General features: G+C 29.8%; 2 protein-coding genes and 1 long non-coding RNA gene across 3 annotated transcripts in view; all 3 read left to right on the top strand.

The window, feature by feature from the left end:
* Nucleotides 1-21,546, top strand: part of LOC130666680 (uncharacterized) — a 349,416-nt gene that overhangs the window by 187,533 nt on the left and 140,337 nt on the right. The window lies entirely within an intron of this gene.
* LOC130666672 (retinoblastoma-binding protein 5 homolog) lies at nucleotides 8,082-11,521 on the top strand. The gene is made up of 7 exons (XM_057467876.1): nucleotides 8,082-8,214; nucleotides 8,283-8,308; nucleotides 8,387-8,559; nucleotides 9,774-10,002; nucleotides 10,130-10,585; nucleotides 10,665-11,070; nucleotides 11,399-11,521. The coding sequence occupies exons 1-7, from the start codon at nucleotides 8,196-8,198 to the stop codon at nucleotides 11,482-11,484; spliced, it is 1,395 nt and encodes a 464-aa protein (XP_057323859.1). The 5' UTR covers nucleotides 8,082-8,195; the 3' UTR covers nucleotides 11,485-11,521.
* On the top strand, nucleotides 12,500-15,799 carry LOC130666674 (seipin). Its single transcript, XM_057467878.1, has 5 exons — nucleotides 12,500-12,900; nucleotides 13,408-13,553; nucleotides 13,623-13,825; nucleotides 15,097-15,382; nucleotides 15,458-15,799. Exons 1-5 carry the CDS (start codon nucleotides 12,677-12,679, stop codon nucleotides 15,616-15,618), a joined length of 1,020 nt encoding a protein of 339 aa, XP_057323861.1. The 5' UTR covers nucleotides 12,500-12,676; the 3' UTR covers nucleotides 15,619-15,799.

The following is a 21,546-nucleotide window of genomic DNA, read 5'->3' as shown; positions in this document are numbered from 1 at the left end:
CAATACCCATTTTTCCATCAAAACATTTAAAATTTATACGTGAAATTACATTTATATATGTATCGCACACACTAAATACAAACACACAACGCACAGTAAATAAACTAATTAAATTTACTTATTATGGATCCAATATTTTAATCCAAAGTTATTATTATTATTTATATTGTTAATTATATTATTCAGCTAACAGTTACGCGCGCAAGTTACAGCAATATATATATATTTGTAAATTACCGCACGCGCACACAAATATCGTAAAGATGAAATAAGTGAATGTATCACTAAAATAAAGTATGTGTTGTATAGATGTATATATGTATCTATATATCTGGAGTCAGTGCGAGCTCAACAGAATCACGATTCGCACTGGTACGCCATCGAGCGTTGAGATACTTTACCAAACCATGTTTGATTCCGTCTCATTCTATTTCAACACTCTGTTTCTCTCACTCTCTTGAAGTAGTGAGTATGTTTGAGCGCGCGCGGCACATCATCCCCCAGTTCCAGTTCCATTCCCCGTTTTCCCCGTTTTCCCTTTCCCTTTCCCTTTTCCGTGGCACCTACATTCGCGATTCCGCGGCGCGTTGTCGATGGACTTGCCGCGCATCAAGGGGTTTTGCGCGGGCGCATCACATCTAATCATACAAACCCCTCTTCTCAGTAAACCCCTACATCCACATAAAGTTTCTCTAAAGCTAAATCATACCACTACCACTACACTAGACTACTGTACACACATAAGAAAAATAACACTTTTACACCTTAACATATTTAACTTACTAACCTGACTCGATTCGAAATATATTTGCTTATTTAAACTGCAACACCAACATAGTCTTATGTAATTATTTATTTAGTTTTTTTATTGGAGCAGAAATTTTGACACTGTCTTTAGAGATATTATTGTAAATAACTGCAATTAAGAATCCTCACAATTTATTCAATAGTCGTACAGAGATAATAATTATTAATTAAGTTGCTATTCATTTCATTGCATACAATTATAAATGAAAGACACATAGGACTAATTAGTAGCTTTGTTTTGCTATACAATACAACCATTTTTGTATTATAGTTATTTATAGTTGCTTTTGTTTTATTTCAAGAAGAAGAAAAAAAACTCTTCTGTATTTAACATTGTCTCTTTCAAACTGATATAAATACTTAAGCTTCATGTTTAATGTCATATGCAATGAGCTTTTTAGATTGTGTTGAAAATTCGCATGTACTAATTTTTTAAAAATGACAAGTTATAATTTACAGAAAAATACTAAATAAAGTTAAAAAAAAAACCAAGTATTTCTACCGATTTCCAATAAGATTTAAAATTCATTTGAAAAATTAAAAATTTATCGACATACAGTTTAACCAATGAATGAAGAAATAAATTGATATTTAAAATTTAAGTTTAATTGACTCAATTAAGTTGTGAATTTTTTTAATAACTTATTAATTTAAAATACCAGCATCACATACCATGACATGAAATATTTTCATATCATCTTTAAAGCTAAATTTTTTACAATATGTTCAGAAACAGTATTTTAAAGTTACACTGAAAGCTTTTTATTTTTTTATAAAATTCACTTTAATCTATATCATAAAGCTATAGCGTATACGCATTATTTATAACTTGAGATATAACAATGGACTTTGTAAATAATATTGTATTAATGAATCTAAAAAAAATGTGAGTAAGATAATTTTAAAATTTACATTGGATGATAGGAAAAAATTTGTTCCTCTAGAGTGCCTGTACGGTCTCTACTGAAAGACTTTGATAGGTTATAACGTTCTTTTTAAACCCTGTTCTAATTCTCGAGCAAATAAACGCATCATTGGTCCGCCACAGATTTACCAATCGATCGGCCAGTGGATTTACCCAGAAAAACACAATTCGTGCGGAAACAGATGCGATTTTCAAAATGCTTTCAGCCAATCCCTCATGCCTCTAGAATTATTTTATTTTATTTTTTTTTTATCTACACAATAGAATAATATCTACTTTCTCTCTGAAAATAAAATTTCATCGTCATTTCCGAATTATACATCTCTGAGCCATTTTTTTTTTTGTTTTTCAACAAAGTTAGTTTAATCCAAACCTTTTTCGTTATCTTGAAAAAAATTTTCATTATTTTCCTTTATCAAAATTGAAGTTGAGTCTCCCCCGTAAATGGTAAATATATTACGCACCGGTAATATGGTAATCATAAAAAAAAAAAGAAAGGCATTATGTATATTCTCACTTATCCGTTTAGCATTGTAAAATAATATTAAGTATATTAGGTACAATGACTATATAACCCTTAAGGCATTTCATATTTTTTTATATAAAGAATACTACAAACGTGTGTCTCGCAACAATTTAAAGTCCCCAATGAAATTCCATCTGGTACTGCCAGTTATGTATCACTTTTATATTACAGCCTCTTGGCGATATGCTAAAGTGGCGAATCCCAAAGCGACTATTTTACCACTCGAGCTTTCTTTTTAAATCCACAATGGAAAGAGATTCATAAGATTTTTACGCCGATATCGGTTACCGGGAAACAAACTACTAAACAAACATTACTCAATGAAAACATAACACCAATGCTTTAAATAAATTGTTTAAAAATCTACAATAAATAATAAAAATTTTGAAAATCCAAAAGTGCACGCCTCGAACGCTCATGTTATGTTTTTTTTTAAAAGTTAAATTTCGAATAAAATTGAATATTCCGCTCTTTTCCCATAGAAATTTCCATGGTAAATATACGGTAATAAAAGTAAAAAAAAAATAAATAAGGAGAACATTCCTAATGAAAAATGGCGGCAGTGTGTGTTTGTTTACATGTAAGATTGCCGGTTTTAACCGTAATGATTTATTTTTAAAAAAACGAGAAGGCCTACAGTAGTGATTTTCGAAAGGAACCTTCTTTGCTTATTTCTGAAAATTTTGAAAAAAAAATTAAGTAGTTTCGTCAAGTCGTTCTCGAGATATCCGTACCACGCCGTTTTTTTTAACCACAGACTAATGGACGTCCACGATAAATTTTTTTTAATGAACTTTTTTTTATATTAATACATATTAGACAAATTAAAAAAAGTATCAGGATTATTTATTAGTGTTTCAGCTTTATATTGATGTGTTTTTCATAATGTGTAAGAGTAATAGAAAAAAAATATATGCACTTTAATGAGTGGAAATCGTGTGACCTTGACAGGTCGGTTATAAAGCACAACCTCTCCGCTTCGCTTCCGAGGCGTGCAAAAAGAAATAAAAATAAATTAAGTATAAAAATGTCATCCAAGTTTTATTATCAAGTGATGCAAAACGAGTGGTTTGTACCTACTTCTAGCAAGCAATGGAAGCCTCAGACTTAAGCCTCCGTAGCATTTCCCGACACTACTCTGCCGACGTCGCCATTATTTTTCAGCGCGACTCAGCCCGTCGCACGACCTTCCTGTCTAAATGTAAGCTTGGTGATATTTACACCGGTTTATCTTTGATTTATGCCTATTTTTTCGAGCCTCGACACCTTAGTAGAATTACTCGCGCCCATCTGTCGGACGTAGTTTTGTATTACACACAGGGACAAAAATAAGGGCTCGAAAAAACAAAAAAAAAAATTAATATATATAATACTTTTATATAATGTGCTTAGATCCAAGTGAGGGAGTTGGTGCTAGCCACCACCGACAGTCTAACATGGGGGTTATACGATTATATATATGTATATTTGATGATGGTGGTAGTTTTGTTACGACAAAGTATGCTTTAAGACGATTGTCTCGTATACCCTGTGGCAAGATTCCAATCCTGTGAATGTAAAATGAAGATAAACCCCGTGAGACTAGGTTACCCATTGCACATTATGAGAGCCAGCCACGTCTTAGCCTCGAGGCATCATCTCCACCACCACCATTAGGTACCACCAACCCATATAGTCACTCTGCGTTAATGTTGTCATTATGCTTATATACATTAGCATTAAAGTGCCTCCCAACAATTTAACCAATAACCACTAAATTTATATATTTTTTTAAGGCTATTCTCAGACAGTGCCCCCCACTTTTTAAAAATTTTCAATCACTTTTAACTGTCATAAGCGTATCAAATTTTTATCAATTAATAAAAAAAAAATTAAAGCATTAATTGAAAAAAGGACAACGCAGTCGTAATTTCGCCGATATATAGATTTAAAAAAAAATTATTTACACTTGATATCAATTAGGAGTTAAACAAAATTCGTTAAATAAATTTCAGTAAAATCGTCATGTCAATTTTATGATTCGAATTTTTAAATTTTGGCGGCTAAAATTTATTCAACAAATTTCGTATAACTCCTAATTGATATCAATTGTAAGTCATTTTTTTTAAATTCTACATCTCAATGAAATTACGACTACGTTGTCCTTTTTTCAATTAAGGTTTTAATTTTTTTTTAATTAATTAATAAAATTTTAATACGGTTATCACAGTTAAAAGTCATTACATATTTTTAAAAAGTGGGGGGCACTGTTTGAGAATGCCCTTAATATCTTGTAATTGTGTATTAATAATAATCTTAATAAACTGCTGTATTATTTAATGACTTGGTGGTCTGCTGAGACGAATAGTGATAAATCTGATCCATTATTTATTTATATTATTCCCCGGCAATATTTTTTTTTTAGTTACGGCAACAAAATATGATTGATGCTCAGACTACAGAGTAGGATTCACAGTTGAGATAACGTTATTCGTCTCTACACTCAACTCCAGTTCCTACCCCTGGAAAAAGACGCAAGCTAACTTTCCAACAACATATATATGTATATATATGTATAGACATTGGAGTGAAAAATAAAAAGTGAACAAAACTAAACTCATTCGCATTCATAGTATGCCAAGCATCACGTAAAGGGTGAGGGTTACAAAATAGGATGAATACTTTTTACTACCATTTCCAATTCATTTTACTACTCTATAAACAATGTAAACTGCGTGAATGTGTAAATAAGTTATTTAGCTCCATGTTAAATGCAAGATTCTCTTTTCAATTGATTTAAATATTTATTTTATTTTTATATATAAACTACTTTCTGATATATGTTTATATTTTTCATTTAATTATAAATAAATTAAAAAGTTTCCGAATAATTTAAATTCTTTTATAATATTTACAGACTCTGATATTAATATTATATAAATTAAAAGCAAATATTATACTAATGGAATACGAATTTTAAAAATTTTCAAACAAAACGTTAGTTTTTATACTCTACAATGGATGAATTTTGTCTCTTATTAAAAAACATTGAATTATACTAATTTAATTTTTTACCACATACTGCTGAAACATATAATAAATGGTATAATAAGAGAAAAAAATTAAACCGTGCAAGTATGTAATTTTGCTGTAACGAGAAGTCTATTTGTTTTGATTAATATACAGAGAAGACTCGGACAAAATAGGGTCACTGAAACAATTAAAATTTTTTATCCGCAATATGTTAAATTCTGTACTAGGGTAGACCGGGGCAAGACGGCCCTGGGGCAAAAAGGCCCACCTCAAAAATTAACCAAAAATTTTTTTTTCTTGTTTTCTTTTGATTATCACAAATTTAGATTATTTACTCATTTTTAACCCGATACGTGAAACTTGGGGCAAAATGAACCACTCAAAAATTCTAAAAGAAAATGTATTTCATAGTATTATAACCTAGTCATGATTAATTTAATAGAAATATCATTTTTTGGTTAATTATATGGATTTGGATTAAAATAGAGCATTTGAAAAAGTTAAAAAAACCAATAATCAATTTTCTACAGAAGTGAAAAAATGACTCGTATTATATCAAAAAAGGTTATTTCGAGTAATATTAAAGTAAATACAGTTGTTAAAGAGAAAAATATAAACATTTGTTACGCGGGAAATTTTTTTACAATTAAAAAAAAAAAATTTTTTTTTTCATTTTTTTTCGGAGGGGGCCGTCTTGCCCCAAAAAAAAAAATTTTTTTTCAGGAGCTTCACCAAAATTTTGGTGAATTGAGTTCAAGTTGGACAAGAGTAAATCGACTTGATGGTTAAAAGCCACAAATAATAATAACCGGCTTAGGTGGGCCGTCTTGCCCCGGTCTCCCCTATGCATTTACAAAAAAAATTTTTATTTTCGGGCAAAACCGAATCGCCTGAAGAAATGAAAAAAAGTTTTTTTTTGTATTTCAAAAACAATAGAGCGTGTAAGGTCATTCTCGTGTAAATTTGAATGAATAACATCAACCGTTAATCAATAAATATTAATTAATTGAGGAAACGACCTGAAAAAGTATATAAAAATAAGTGTATAATTTTCTCTTGAAAAATTTCTTAAACCATGGTTGAACACTACGTTTCGCAGATACTCATCAACGATTCTCTGCTTGCAAAACAAACACTACTAAGTCAACGAAAGCTTGAAAACTGAATTAAAGTGAGGGCAACGGCTTCAATCCCACACCTTCTTTAGCTTTCATTGACTTGCTTTTATTTTGTTTTTTCTCTTTTTAAAACAATTCTAAAAAGGTTCATTCCGCTAATTTGTTTACTTGTGCCTAGAAGCTCATTGACATGTGCTATACGTGCATAAACTTAAATCCATCATTTATTTTTTCTGTATTACTAAATTTTCGTTGTATACATGAATCACGAAAAATATCGTGAAAAAAAAAAGTCTTGAATTTTGAAAGCATTTATAATTCTATAGCTTGTTTTACTCCACATTCTCATATGAGAATAATTCAGCAATGTATATCAAGTTATTATTCAACCGTAAAGTTTATAACTTATTTATTTTAGCCGTCCGAGATTGGCTATAAAAAACAATGAGATACACAGTAAAGTCTGTGAAATTAATCAATCGATTTTTATGTATTTAATAATTTTGACTCCATATCATTTACATTTATGAAAAAATTTTTTATTAACAATTATTAAAATATTTTTTCAACTGACTATGGGTTCCTATCGTAACAATAGATGAATAGAAAAATTTCCTCAAACATTGCGGATTACGTTTCCGATTACCAAACATGAATTGGTTTACGTAAAATTAAGCTCAATTGGTTATCAGGGTGTCTTAAGACATTATTGAGTCAGCTTTTGAATTGATAATGTAAATCTCTGTACTTTAACGTGCACTCTTTTCAGAGTATCAGCAGATGCGCAGTGCGAAAAATATTATTTTTCATCCCTTGATAGCCGCACTTTGCTCAGCAAGTTTCTGTCGTGAAACATTTTCGGCTAACTTAACGACAAGTTTCTGACAAGCCTTGGCTGGATAATACTTGCGTGCAAGTTGATGCAAATCAACTGCCGTCACCTGAATGTAATTTTTACCGAAAAACTTGCCGTCAATTTAAAGTGAAACTTTCAATCAACTTAACGTCATTATCTGACAGTAGCATTTCAAGTCAAATTAAATTCATGTGACCGACTATCTACTGTCAACTTAAAGGTAACTGCTTGGTCTCCAACACTTTCCTTTATATTGGCTTCAGAATACGGCAGTAGCCCTGATAGCCAGAGTTTCTGATCAGAAAGTTGGTGTATCTGAGTTGCGACCAACTTGACGGCAGGTTGTTGACTTTCAGCTTGTGTAACTTATTGAATCTTCAATTTAGAATTGAGAAAGGCAGGAGCAATCGATGATTTTGAGTTGGGTTCGAACCCACGCTCTCAAAGACCGATACCTTTACGGTGCATAAGAGTACCCTACCTGGTACCATATGACCTGGATGAACCTTAAATCACCACCGTCCATCTTACGGCATCAACCGTTGACTACAAGTTGGCCACAAGTTTCTCAGAAACTTGGCAACAATCTACTGCCGCAACCTGTCGCCAAGATTCTCGGAAAGTTGCCGTCAACTTATGGAAATGCCAACTTTTGCGGCCAACTTGGCTATCAGGGTATTAGAAACGCTTACTATCAGGGATGTTGTATTTTATTTTATTTACTATCAATAGATAAAATAAATTTTTCGACATACTATAGTTAATAATATCCACAGACAGACATTGGACTGACATCTTGCGAGCAGCGACTGAATTACTTCTCTGTGATTTGTAATAAAAACACTTAATACAATTATATGGGAGAGCTGGTAACATGTCAGACGCTATAATAAATAAACAATTTGTTTTTAATCTAGATCTCTAAATTATTATTGTTTATAAAAATTAAAAATGAACTTAGAACTACTAGGTATGTATTTTATTATTAAGTTATTAAATTTGTCTTACTTTTATTAATAATTAAATTTATTTTAATAGAATCATTTGGACAAAATTATCCAGAGGTAAGTTGTTGTTTAATAAATATGATGTGATATACGATATACCAAAAAATATTATATTTTTGTCGTTATTACTAATAGGAATTCGATGGAACACTTGATTGCATATCACTTGCAGTAACATGTACATTTAATAAAAGAGGGACATTATTAGCTGTTGGTTGCAATGACGGTAGGATTGTAATATGGGATTTTTTAACTCGTGGTATTGCTAAAATAATAAGCGCACATGTGCATCCTGTTTGTTCACTGAGGTATGTAAATAATTTAGTTTTATTTAAAAAATATACTTACATTTGATATTTAATAGGGTGGTCCGTTTGGAACGACTATTTTTTTTTTTTCGCTCCCACTGAAAAATATTGTTGTAGACATTGAAAAAAAAAATTCTCTGAAAGTTTTAGCTCTTAATTTTAATTTTAAGTACTTTACATTTGATTTTGAAATTTTCCCATTTAAAATACATGGGAAAGTTGGGATTTTTTTTTTAATTCTCTGTAAGTCAGCCACATTTTAAGTTATCGGGTCGTCGTTTGCGGCATTTTTTAGGTAATTTGATACTCTTCAAAAGTCTCCTTAATAGTTTTACTCGGACTCTAATTGTTTTTTCTGTATTGGTTCTGAAAATAATTTTTTTAATAATAATTTGGGTTTTTAGTTAATATTAACTAAATAACGAAATTTACCGAAAAAGTCCAGATAAAGATTTTTTAGGAAATTTTATTCGCTACAAAAAAGGTCCTTTTAGTTAAGTAGCTTAAGTTCTCCGTTCACGTGATATAGGGATTTTAGTAATTTTGTAAATAAAATATTTGTCAAAAATTATTCCGAAGTTCATCAATTTGACCCCTTCTGATTTTAATGACTGGATTAAATTAATGAAAGAAAAATTATTTACTGATTTAAAATTTAAATGAAATAGCATTTGGTGGAATTTTTTGACAAATATTTTATTTACAAAATTACTGAAATCCCTATATCACGTGAACGAAGAACTTGAGCCACTTAATTAAAAAGACCTTTTTGGTAGCGAATAAAATTTCCTAAAAAATCTTTATCTGGACTTTTTCGGTAAATTTCGTTATTTAGTTAATATTAACTAAAAACCAAAATTATTATTAAAAAAATTATTTTCAGAACCAATACAGAAAAAACGATTAGAGTCCGAGTAAAACTATTAAGGAGACTTTTGAAGAGTATCAAATTACCTAAAAAATGCCGCAAACGACGACCCGATAACTTAAAATGCGGCTGAGTTATAGAGAATTAAAAAAAAAATCCCAACTTTCCTATGTATTTTAAATGGGAAAAGTTCAAAATCAAATGTAAAGTACTTAGAATTAAAATTAAGGGCTAAAACTTTCAGAGAATTTTTTTTTCAATGTCTACAACAATATTTTTCAGTGGGAGCGAAAAAAAAAAAAATAGTCGTTCCAAACGGACCACCCTAATATTTAATAATAAATAGTTGGTCGAGAAATGGGCATAAATTGCTGAGCGCCTCAACAGACAACAATGTTTGTATATGGGATGTACTATCCGGAGAATGCGATCAAAAATATCGTTTTCCATCCCCGATATTAAAAGTACAATTTCATCCGCGAAATTCAAATAAATTTTTAGTCTGCCCAATGCGACATGCTGCCGTTATGGTTGATGTTGAAGGAACACATCGAATTATTCCACTAGATGAAGACGTATGTTGATAACATTACTTAATAAATTTTATAGAGCTTTTTAAGCTGATAGCTCTTAATTTCAAAAATAAAATTATTTACTTTCCATTAAACATTAAATTGAATATTTATAATATTTTAATTGCAGAGTGATTTGAATATCGTCGCGTCTTTTGATAGACGGGGTACTTATGTATACACAGGAAACGCCCGTGGGAGAATTCTCGTACTTGATTCCGAGTCATTAACTATAAAAGCCTCTTATAAAATATCACAGGGCACTGCCAGCAATACCGCTGTTAAGAGTATTGAATTTGCACGACGCGGTTCTTGTTTTCTGGTCAATACTTCTGATCGTGTAATACGTGTTTACGATAGCACCGAAATATTAGCTTGTGGTAAAGATGGTGAGCCAGAACCGATACAAAAATTGCAAGATTTAGTCAACAAAACAATGTGGAAAAAATGCTGTTTTTCGGGTGACGGTGAATACGTTTGTGCTGGTTCTGCGAGACAACATGCGCTATATATTTGGGAAAAAAGTATCGGTAATTTAGTTAAAATTTTACATGGTACCAAAGGAGAACTTTTACTTGACGTTGTGGTAAATTTTTATTATTTAAATAATTCAGTAAAGGAAAATTGATGTATTGTCTGATGTTTTTTTAAAATTGTAATTTTAGTGGCATCCAGTCCGACCAATAATAGCATCAATTTCATCTGGAGTTGTGTCTATTTGGGCGCAAAATCAAGTTGAAAATTGGTCTGCGTTTGCACCAGACTTTAAAGAATTGGACGAGAATGTCGAATACGAAGAGAGAGAAAGCGAATTTGATTTGAGTGATGAAGATAAATCTGTTGTACAGGGCGAGGAGGCTCAGGATGAAGAGATAGAAGTTGACGTAGCGGCTATAGACAGAGTCGCCGCTTTTTGCAGCTCCGATGAAGAAACAGAAGACGTTGGTACATTACAATTTTTGCCAATCGCTCCAGATGTTGAAGAACCTGAGGACCAAGCTGCTGCACAAGAGCCACCCAACAAAAAACATCGATCTCATGACATCCACTTGCAAAATGCCCCCGAGAACGGTAACTTTTTTATACTTTATCATATAAATATTTAACTTTTAATATTTATTATTTATATTAATAGATGTCGTAATTATCGGAGATATCACAAATTAATTTAATCAAATTAAAATTTAAATTACTTTGCTAAAATCCATTATTTATTGATTCTTAGTGACATTTCATCATTTATTATTTAAATTTTACTGGTTACTGAAATGTCTAATAAATTTATTGTCTCGTTCATTTAAAGACATTATTGATATCTATTATTGTCGCGTCTCAATTCTATTTATAAATATTTAATCCGCCAATCATTACTAATAATAAATTATATATTTATTTTCAGAAACTCATCCATTGTTAAATAAAGGCAAAGATAAACCCACTGCTAAAAAAGGACGCCCGCGACTTGAACATCGCAAGGGAAAATAATTTTATTTTTTAAATATAAATATATAATAATAATTAACATTGTTTTTAAATTATTAACCTATCAACCATTAAATAATTATTTATGATTCAAAATATGATAGGTCTTTTAACAATAACAAATTAGCTAATTAATATTTCAGATTTAACGTCTACTTACCCGTGCAAAAAAAAATTTGCTTCATTATGAATTTCATTATGAATTTGATAATCAAATTCAGATTTTGAAACAAATATGACTTTGATAATGAATTAGCTATAAAAATCCTCTATTTTTCTACTACAGCTGAATCTAACAGGTAACCAACAGCTGAAATCTAATAATTTAATGGGTAATTTTTAAAAACTTGCCTTTCGCTTTAAACAAATGATAAGTACATTATAAAAAAGGTATATTGTTAGCTTTGAAGAAAATTCAAATTTTTTTAATCGAAAGAAATTAAGACAACGAAGAGGAGTAATTCATGATGAATTTGATAATAATTATTATCAATGGGTAAGTTTTTAAAAATTACCCATTAAATTATTAGATTTCAGCTGTTGGTTACCTGTTAGATTCAGCTGTAGTAGAAAATTAGAGGATTTTTATAGCTAATTCATTATCAAAGTCATATTTGTTTCAAAATCTGAATTTGATTATCAAAATCTGAATTTGATTATCAAATTCATAATGAAATTCATAATGAAGCAAATTTTTTTTTGCACGGGTACACACTTCCCTGCTTAAAAAATTCGATAGATTCTTATAGCTGTATGTATAAGGCCTTATATTTAATTATAGCTCTTCTCATACAACTCATTCATTCTTTAAAAATCTCAATGGGAATTAATGAGAGTCTATTAGATTCTACGAGATTTTCTAAAAATAATAATTTTTTTAAATAGTATGCGCAAATTCAAAAAATATTTTCTTTATCAAGAAGGTGCTGCCGTTTGTTTCGACGCGGCAAATTCAAGTACTGCGATGTTAATGATTTTTTGTTTTTAAATTCTCACCGTCGTTCAAAGGTTATGTTATGTTATGTTATAATTCATATGTATGTATATATATTGCGATTACAACAAAATGAAACAAACAAAGATAGATAGATAAATAAATCTTATCTATTAAAGTATTGAGTTTTGATAAACTTGTTAATTGATTAAAGTTAAAAAACAGAAATATATGTAAACAAATTTCTAACTAAAAAGTAAAATGTTTTTCTCAAGATTGATTAGAAAAACAATTGATAAAATATCAAATGTACAGCAACAAACAGTGCAAGGTGTCGAATTAATGCAATTTGCATTTTTTCGAAGTGGAATAATATTGATAGCCTCAATTGTCGCCGTATGGATTTCGATATTTCTTTATACGGCATTTTATTATGCCTATATGCCAAGTATGCAACACACACGTCCAGTTCACTTACAATTTAAGTAAGTATCGTATCTATATATTTTTTTTAATTTTCGAATTACCGTAGCAACTGTAATTACTTTAAACCAATCATTGCCATGATAAGTATTTTAGAGCCATGGTTCTTACAGTAATGATGGGTTCTATAGCAACCGTTACCATAGCATCGAATGCTATTATTCAATTGGCTGGATTATTTAAATATTATTGCTATTGAAATTAAATTAATTATCATTTATAATTCAATATGATTTTTATTATTTTAAACATGTTAATATTTAATTAACTGACTTGATTATAATGTAGACCAAAAACGAAATGTCATTTAATATTATTATTTTAAATTCACAATTTTATACAAAATTAATTATTAATTTTAAATAAGTAATCAAAAGCTTTGTCCGTAATTACATCAAATGTTTTTATACTTTTACTGTAATTATTATTTTATTATCCATATAAAATAAAAAAAAAAAAAATATTGATAGTAAACGTTAGAGGAAAAGTAATTAAAATTTAATTATCAGATCATGTGACGATGTAAAAGGCATATGTAGCTATCCGTCAGCATCTGCTCAATTAACTAAAAAACAACAACTGTTGATGGTTGGACAGCCGTATAAAATAAATCTATATTTAGAAATGCCAGAATCAACCGTAAACAAAGAACTTGGTAATTTAATCGATTACTATTGATTATAGATCTATTGAAATACAAAATTAAATAATTAATTGTCTATAGGAATGTTTTTGGTATGTTCATCATTATCAAGCCGTGATGGTTTCGAAGTTGATAATTCTTGCAGGCCAACAATGTTACATTATCGCAGTACATTGCTACATTTTCTCACAACACTTACATTTTCACCAGCGCTGATTTTCGGTTCACGTGAAGAGAAACAAAATATTGTAGTAGAGTTATTTAGTAATTTTGAGGAAGATCAAGTAAGTTCAATTAAAAATTGGAAACTTAACAAGGATACACTGTAATTAATTTTGAGTATATGGTGTCAATGATTTGGTGTTAAAATTTTCAACACTGTCGGTGTAAAAGTTACACCACGCACGGTGTTAAATTTTAGACCTTGTGAATTAGAACGTTCACACCGCGAACGGTGTAAATATATAAGTATTTATTTAAAACTCTCGATTACTTGAACACTAAGTATTTAGTTGATATACCCGTGCAAAAAAAAATTTGCTTCATTATTAATTTGATAATCAAATTCAGATTTTGAAACAAATATAACTTTGAAAATAAATTAGCTATAAAAATCCTCTAATTTTCTACTACAGCTGAATCTAACAGGTAACCAACAGCCGAAATCTAATAATTTAATGGGTAATTTTTAAAAACTTACCCATTGATAATAATTATTATCAAATTCATCATGAATTACTCCTCTTCGTTGTCTTAATTTCTTTTGATTAAAAAAATTTGAATTTTCTTCAAAGCTAATAATATACCTTTTTTATAATGTACTTATCATTTGTTTAAAGCGAAAGGCAAGTTTTTAAAAATTACCCATTAAATTATTAAATTTCAGCTGTTGGTTACCTGTTAGATTCAGCTGTAGTAGAAAATTAGAGGATTTTTATAGCTAATTCATTATCAAAGTCATATTTGTTTCAAAATCTGAATTTGATTATCAAATTCATAATGAAATTCATAATGAAGCAAATTTTTTTTTGCACGGGATACTAGTGCTGCGGCCTATATATTATTTGAAAATTTTGAACTACAGATTAAATTATCGAACAATATCTGAGCTAATAACACCGAATGGTGTGAAAGAAAACACGTGTTAAAAGTACATCGCTTAATATTTCACCCTAAGCAGACCGTGTAAAGTCCTTGGGGACCATTTTCACACTAAAAATTTTTTACAGTGTCGGGGTCTATATTTTCTCTATCACTCGCGCAGTAAATGAAAAATTTGTCCACTTTTTTTCTTAAACAAATGAAAATTTTGAAAAAACAAAAACTTGCTAGACTATAGACTATAGTGCATTGAGTCTTGTTTGAAAAAAATAACTACCGACCCTCCTTATCTATGACATTTAACCTTCTGTTATTGTCTAATAATTAAAACATCAGTCTAGCCATTAAAGAGAGTTATTCGATAAATACTATAATGGTTATTTGTAAAATTTTAATAAACATATTCAATAGGAATTATTGACAATAGTACAAAATTAATAAAACGTTATTGCAGAGTCATCCTGTAACATCTATTGAAATCCAAATTCAATCACGATTTATTGAATTTTATTCAGCAACTATTGGAATTCATGCTCATTTATCTGGATTAAGATATTTAATGTTTCATTGGCCAATATCTGCTGCCATCGTTGGCATCACAACAAATTTATTTTTTATATCGCTTATTTGTATACTGTCATACTTACATTTTACACATGAAGACGATCTTCAAGATGAACAATTTATTTATGAAAAAGGTCAGATGGAAAAAAATAGTAGTGATAAAAATAGCACTGACGGTTGGTATTGTTCCAATTATCGCGGTTTTAAAAATTCACTAAATCTATATGAGACTAAAAAAAAATTTATTGCAGTATCATCAGAATCTTCTTCAATAGAAGATGCATCTTTACTTGATGACATTATTAAAAGTACCAACGAATCTAATAAATTAGAGTTAAACTTACCACAAGATAAATCACATTATATTGAAGAAATTAAATCAATAGCAAGTGAACCAGTTTCAAATAAATAAATTTTGAATATTGTATCGTATACATCGAGGTTATACAATGGACTAATTATTTTAATTTTATAGATTCATCGAAATTGTACCATTTGTATAAATACTTAATTTGACTTATATATATGTATATAATTGTAACTTTTTCATAATATAAATATAGTACTTTTAACGACTGTATAAATATTTGAGTTTTAATTGTCTGATATATAAGATCTTTAAGTACTTGTCAAAATTAATAGCTTTTCAAATTACATACTGTAATTTTCTATAAAAGTTAAATTCTTATTAATATTTAAATTACCTTAATGCGGCTAATGGAGGAAATTATTAAAAATGTGCAAAGTCAAATATTTATAAAATCAAAATTAAAATCCATCCGATTTAATATATTGGCAAAAAATAAATAAGTAAGTGAGCAAATACATTATTAAATTATTTGAATTTTATAATAAAATAAAAGCTTACTAATTTAAACAGTAAAGAATAAAAATATATTTATATATAAATGATATGTAGGTTTATTTTTTCACAGGAATTGAATGTGCGTAAGTCATGCATAGAACATATTTCTTGAGTAAATAGTGGAAATAGTTTCCGAGGAAATGAAAAAAAAAAAGTACAAAATAAATATAGTGTATACTTTACGGTGTCGCACATTATGCAGAGGAATCCATTAAAATGATTGATTTATTTTTTTTTTTTTACTATAAATTTATATTTAGTTTTATATAAATTTATTATTCATTACGAAATTCAAAAGCGGTATAAAGTATGCAAAGCGGTACACAAAGCCAGGTGTACAAGGGGCTTATGTACTTGATAATATTCCCCACTTTTATCATCTACTCAGAAAGGTCATTCAAGAGCAACGCCAGCAAAAGGCTGTATCTTCTCCTCTCTTGAAATAAATATAGATATATATATTTGTACACCACATTGGATAAAGCAAAAGAGAATAACCGGTTTTGCTGGTATCCACCCCATTTATCGTCATTGCAACTCAAAGAAAGAGTGCGAATAATTCGTAGAGCTTTCTTCTCTTTTTCATGGCCTCGTATTACCCGAGATTCAGACAGGTGTTGTCTGTACCGCCCATACTGTTAAGAGATTTCTATAGAAATAATAACAGTTAACTTTTAAGTACTATCTTTCTCTGTCTCTCTTTTACACACATTCGCATTATACTTTTTATTACACTGTAAAAAATCGGGAGTGACTACAGATTTTATTTAAAACCGAATTTAGGGGAGACCGGGGCAAGACGGCCCACCTAAGCCGGTTATTATTATTTGTGGCTTTTAACCATCAAATCGATTTACTCTTGTCCAACTTGAACTCAATTCACCAAAATTTTGGTGAAGCTCCTAAAAAAAATTTTTTTTTTTGGGGCAAGACGGCCCCCTCCGAAAAAAAATGAAAAAAAAATTTTTTTTTTTTAATTGTAAAAAAATTTCCCGCGTAATAAATGTTTATATTTTTCTCTTTAACAACTGTATTTACTTTAATATTACTCGAAATAACCTTTTTTGATATAATACGAATCATTTTTTCACTTCTGTAGAAAATTGATTATTGGTTTTTTTAACTTTTTCAAATGCTCTATTTTAATCGAAATCCATATAATTAACCAAAAAATGATATTTCTATTAAATTAATCATGACTAGGTTATAATACTATGAAATACATTTTCTTTTAGAATTTTTGAGTGGTTCATTTTGCCCCAAGTTTCACGTATCGGGCTAAAAATGAGTAAATAATATAAATTTGTGATAATCAAAAGAAAACAAGAAAAAAAAATTTTTGGTTAATTTTTGAGCTGGGCCTTCTTGCCCCAGGTGGGCCGTCTTGCCCCGGTCTCCTCTACTCCATCACTCGGGGTTCTGGGGTTTTAGAAAAAATCCCTCGGCAAATGGAGTAAATAGGGAGTTTTAATATTCAAATAAACCCTCCCCTCTGGAGTGAATTTTACTCCGAAGAAATTAAATAAATACACAGTCATCCGCTCCGTAATCACTCCAGATTTAATCCGCATTAATTCCACAAATTTTTTACAGTGTATTGTACATTTTCCAATATAAATAACATTAAATACTTGAATCTTTCATTCACAAAATACAATACTTTTCCATTTACTGCACTCTATTATGTGTAAAGTATATAAATATATTTTATTTCTTTTTATCATGCAAACATATTACTTTAATCGACACAACAGATCGACTTCGCACTGACGCGGTGCTAACATTTGATTACCTTTTGCCCTTTTTATTTTTTTTAAATCTAAATCTAACCAAGTCTTGGAAAAAAACAAAATTACAAGCTATATATTTTTTTCAGCTTGTTGATAGCAAACACAAAAGACTTTTTTATTATATAGAAAGTTTAAGAAACTACCATACGATATATATGTATGTATATATAATTTGTCAGTTAACTTTATGTATAACTTTAACAGCCATTGTGGTTGAGAAAATTAATCTGGCAAACTTAAACTTTTGAAAATTTTGTTTCAGTTAGTCATGAATATTAGACGAGTAAAATGTACATTAAAATGAATAGAAGAGAGAAGAAAAACATAAAAGTATAATCTTATCAGCTTTAATTAAATATACTATTAACTAATTCAACAATTTATCTTAATTTAATAAAATATTTAAATGGTCCTCAACAAATGTTTAATTACCATAAATTTTAATTTAATTTAATTTATTTTATTTAATGCTAAAATATATTATTTAACACCATCGAAAGTCATAAAATTCATTCATTCAATTTTATCAAAAATTATATGAATCGTTTAGTTCATATTTTTTACGGGAGCTTTAATTTAATTAAGTTGTTTACCGACAACCCTAGCAGACCTGAGTTACCGTAAATTCACGGTATTTTTACCGTAAATCTACAGTAGAATACCGTAAAATTCGAGTAGATTTACCGTAAATTACGGTAAATCCACCGTAATCTACGGTAAATCGGTACTTTACAGTGGATTACTGTAAATTACGGCGGGTATACCGTAAATTTACCGTCAAATACGATAAACCCTAGCGAATCCGAATTACGGTAAATACAGTGATTTACCGTAATTTACGGTGCCTAGCAGAATTACCGTAAATTACGGTAATCTACGGCAAATTACGGTAAATTGCCGTAATTTACGGTAATTCTGCTAGGTGCCGTAAAATTACAGTAAATTACGGAAATTTACCGTAATTTGCCTTAGATTACCGTAATTTACCGTAGATTACCGTAATTTTCGGTAATTTTGCTAGGCACCGTAGATTACGGTAAATCGCTGTATTTACCGTAATTCGGATCCGCTAGGGAATCTACCGAATAACCGTAATTTACGGTGGATTACCGTATTTCCGTAATTTACGGTGGATTACTGTATTTCCGTATTTTACGGTAAATCCACCGTAAATTGCGGTAAATCCACCGTAATTTACGGTAAATCGGTACTTTACAGTGAATTACCGTAAATTACGGCGGGTATACCGTAAATTTACCGTCGAATACGATAAATCTACCGTAAAAAAATCCGGGTGAATTACCGAATTACCGTAATTTACGGTGGATTACCGTATTTCCGTATTTTGCGGTAAATCCACCGTAAATTACGGTAAATCGGTATTTTACGGTGGATTACCGTAATTAACGGTGGGTTTACCGTAATTTGGGTTCGTTAGGGAAAGTAACGTTTACTTCATTACTTTTTTTTTTTTTGTTAATTTCAAAAACTCTAAATGATCAAAATTTGATTTATTCAGACGAAAAATTACATCAAACTCATACAAACGTCTCTATTATATTTATAGAGCGAACTTTGGCTATTAAAATATAAAATATATATATGACATTTAAAGACAATGATGGTAAATCAGAAAACTTTTTTTTGTTATCGAAAAGACATTGTTTTTGTTCCTACGATATTGACCGAGTTTTATTGAGGGTGTACTTTATACACATATACATATATATAAATATAATAGCGAACTTTATTTCACAACCCCGAGAAGACAATGCCCAAGGAGTTAAACAATAAATGCTCAGAGTCTATATCTATCAATAGTTTTATAGCATTATCGAGTACATCCACTGTATACAAAGTGTATAAAAGAAAAAACTCTAAATTTCTATAGACTATATTTTAAAATTAAAAAAAAAGATGTGTCAATTGATAAATAAATTTTTTATTCGAAAACAAAAAAAAATTTCTTTCACGTGTATTTATAAATGTAAAAAAATGGGACAAGAGTGAAAGTGATGATCACAGGGGGCGAACTCGTACAAAATTGATCCGGCATTAAACTAATTGTGTCACTTGAATTCATCGTCGGCTTTTCTTGCTCTCATTTTCCTCTTGTTCTCTGCTGTACTCTATGGGAGTAATTATCAGACTCTTATTCTACGGGTACCAACTCATTCAGCTCTTCTCATTGCAATATAAAAATCTCCATCCAACCCTCTGTTCTCTGCAATTCTTTTTCTTTTTTATTATAAAGAATTCAAGGATTAAATTCATTACAGAAATATTTTAACTTTTTTTTTAATCTTTGACTACTTTAATTCGAGATAAAAAAAAATGAAATAATATCTCAACTTTTATGTATTATAATAAATATCTTAATACCATAGTTTTTAAAATAAAATTAGTACTCTCTAAAACTAAATAAGTGAAAATTTCATTAATTGAAATAGTGATCTTAAAATTCACTACAAAATTAGTGATTTTGAATTAGATTCACTAATTCATTAGTGATTCCCCGGATTCTACAATGATTACTAGTGGCGCCTCGCTTAAGGACTTTTTATTCTGTCATAGAATTATCAAATTCAGGGCAAAATTAATTACGATAATTTTTAAATACAACTGAACAGTAGTAATTAAAGTAAGTTAATTAAATAAAACCTAATTTAGTTGCTAAATAATACATCTTGTTATTTTTTAATAGCTTTATATTTTTACTTCAACTTTTTTTACCGAACCTGAATCAAAACCATTATTGACAATAGATTCAGGTTATGAGTTATAATTATGATATAAATATTTACCGTATGAAAGTAATTTTAATTGTTAATTTAGTCGATCAAGTTGCTAAAAAAATTTTATAATCAATTACAAATAATAATCATAATAATAATAATATTTTGATACAATATTATTAGCAACGATACAATATTTTTCCAAATAAATCCTCGTCAACAAGTGAATTAGTACATTTTTGACTAATTCAATCAGTGAAATTTTCACTAATTCTATATGTTGTTTTTTTTACTAATTCAAAAAGTGAATAGTCACTAATTCATAGTCGTATACTTTGGACAATTTAGATTAGTGAATATTCACAAGTAACTAGTGGTTTTTCACTAATTTAGTTTTAGAGAGTAGATCCAAGAAAAACAATATTGTTATCTCAAATGTTAAGTATTGAAAATGTGATTTAATGAATAATAATAAAGTTGATGATCAGCATCAGCATCAACATCAGCATCAGCAAAGACAGATATAATGATGAAACAAATAAGTTGGGAGTCACTGGTTTGTAAGCGTGGCCCCGGATTCCTGGACCGGTTAGGTAGGCAACCGTCCCTCCTATGGGAGTCAGTTTCCTCTCGGTTATCCCCTCCCTTCCCGGTGGTAACGCGGGCGGTGGGCAACCTGACCAGCTCCCTTGTGGTACATCCGTGATCCTTGTATCTCGCTCTATCTTTAAAGCTGTAGCAAGTTCTACTTCTGTCTGTATTGTGGTGCTCTTGGCTCTTGCAGTTAAACTACTCTCTACACACTCCTCACTTCACTCCGCTTCTCATACTGGTCCTCTTCCCCAGCCGTGTGCCTTTACCTGAAGCCACACGACAGGTGCCAGCGGCGTACGCAGCGAAATAATGAGCCACGATATTTATAGAAGTCAGTTCAAGTAACTCTCAGCACA

The sequence above is a fragment of the Microplitis mediator genome, chromosome 4, assembly GCF_029852145.1.
Source record: "Microplitis mediator isolate UGA2020A chromosome 4, iyMicMedi2.1, whole genome shotgun sequence".
NCBI classification, from domain to species: Eukaryota; Metazoa; Arthropoda; class Insecta; order Hymenoptera; family Braconidae; genus Microplitis; species Microplitis mediator.
Note: the sequence above shows the minus strand (reverse complement) of the source record. Positions and strands in the feature narration are given on the sequence as shown.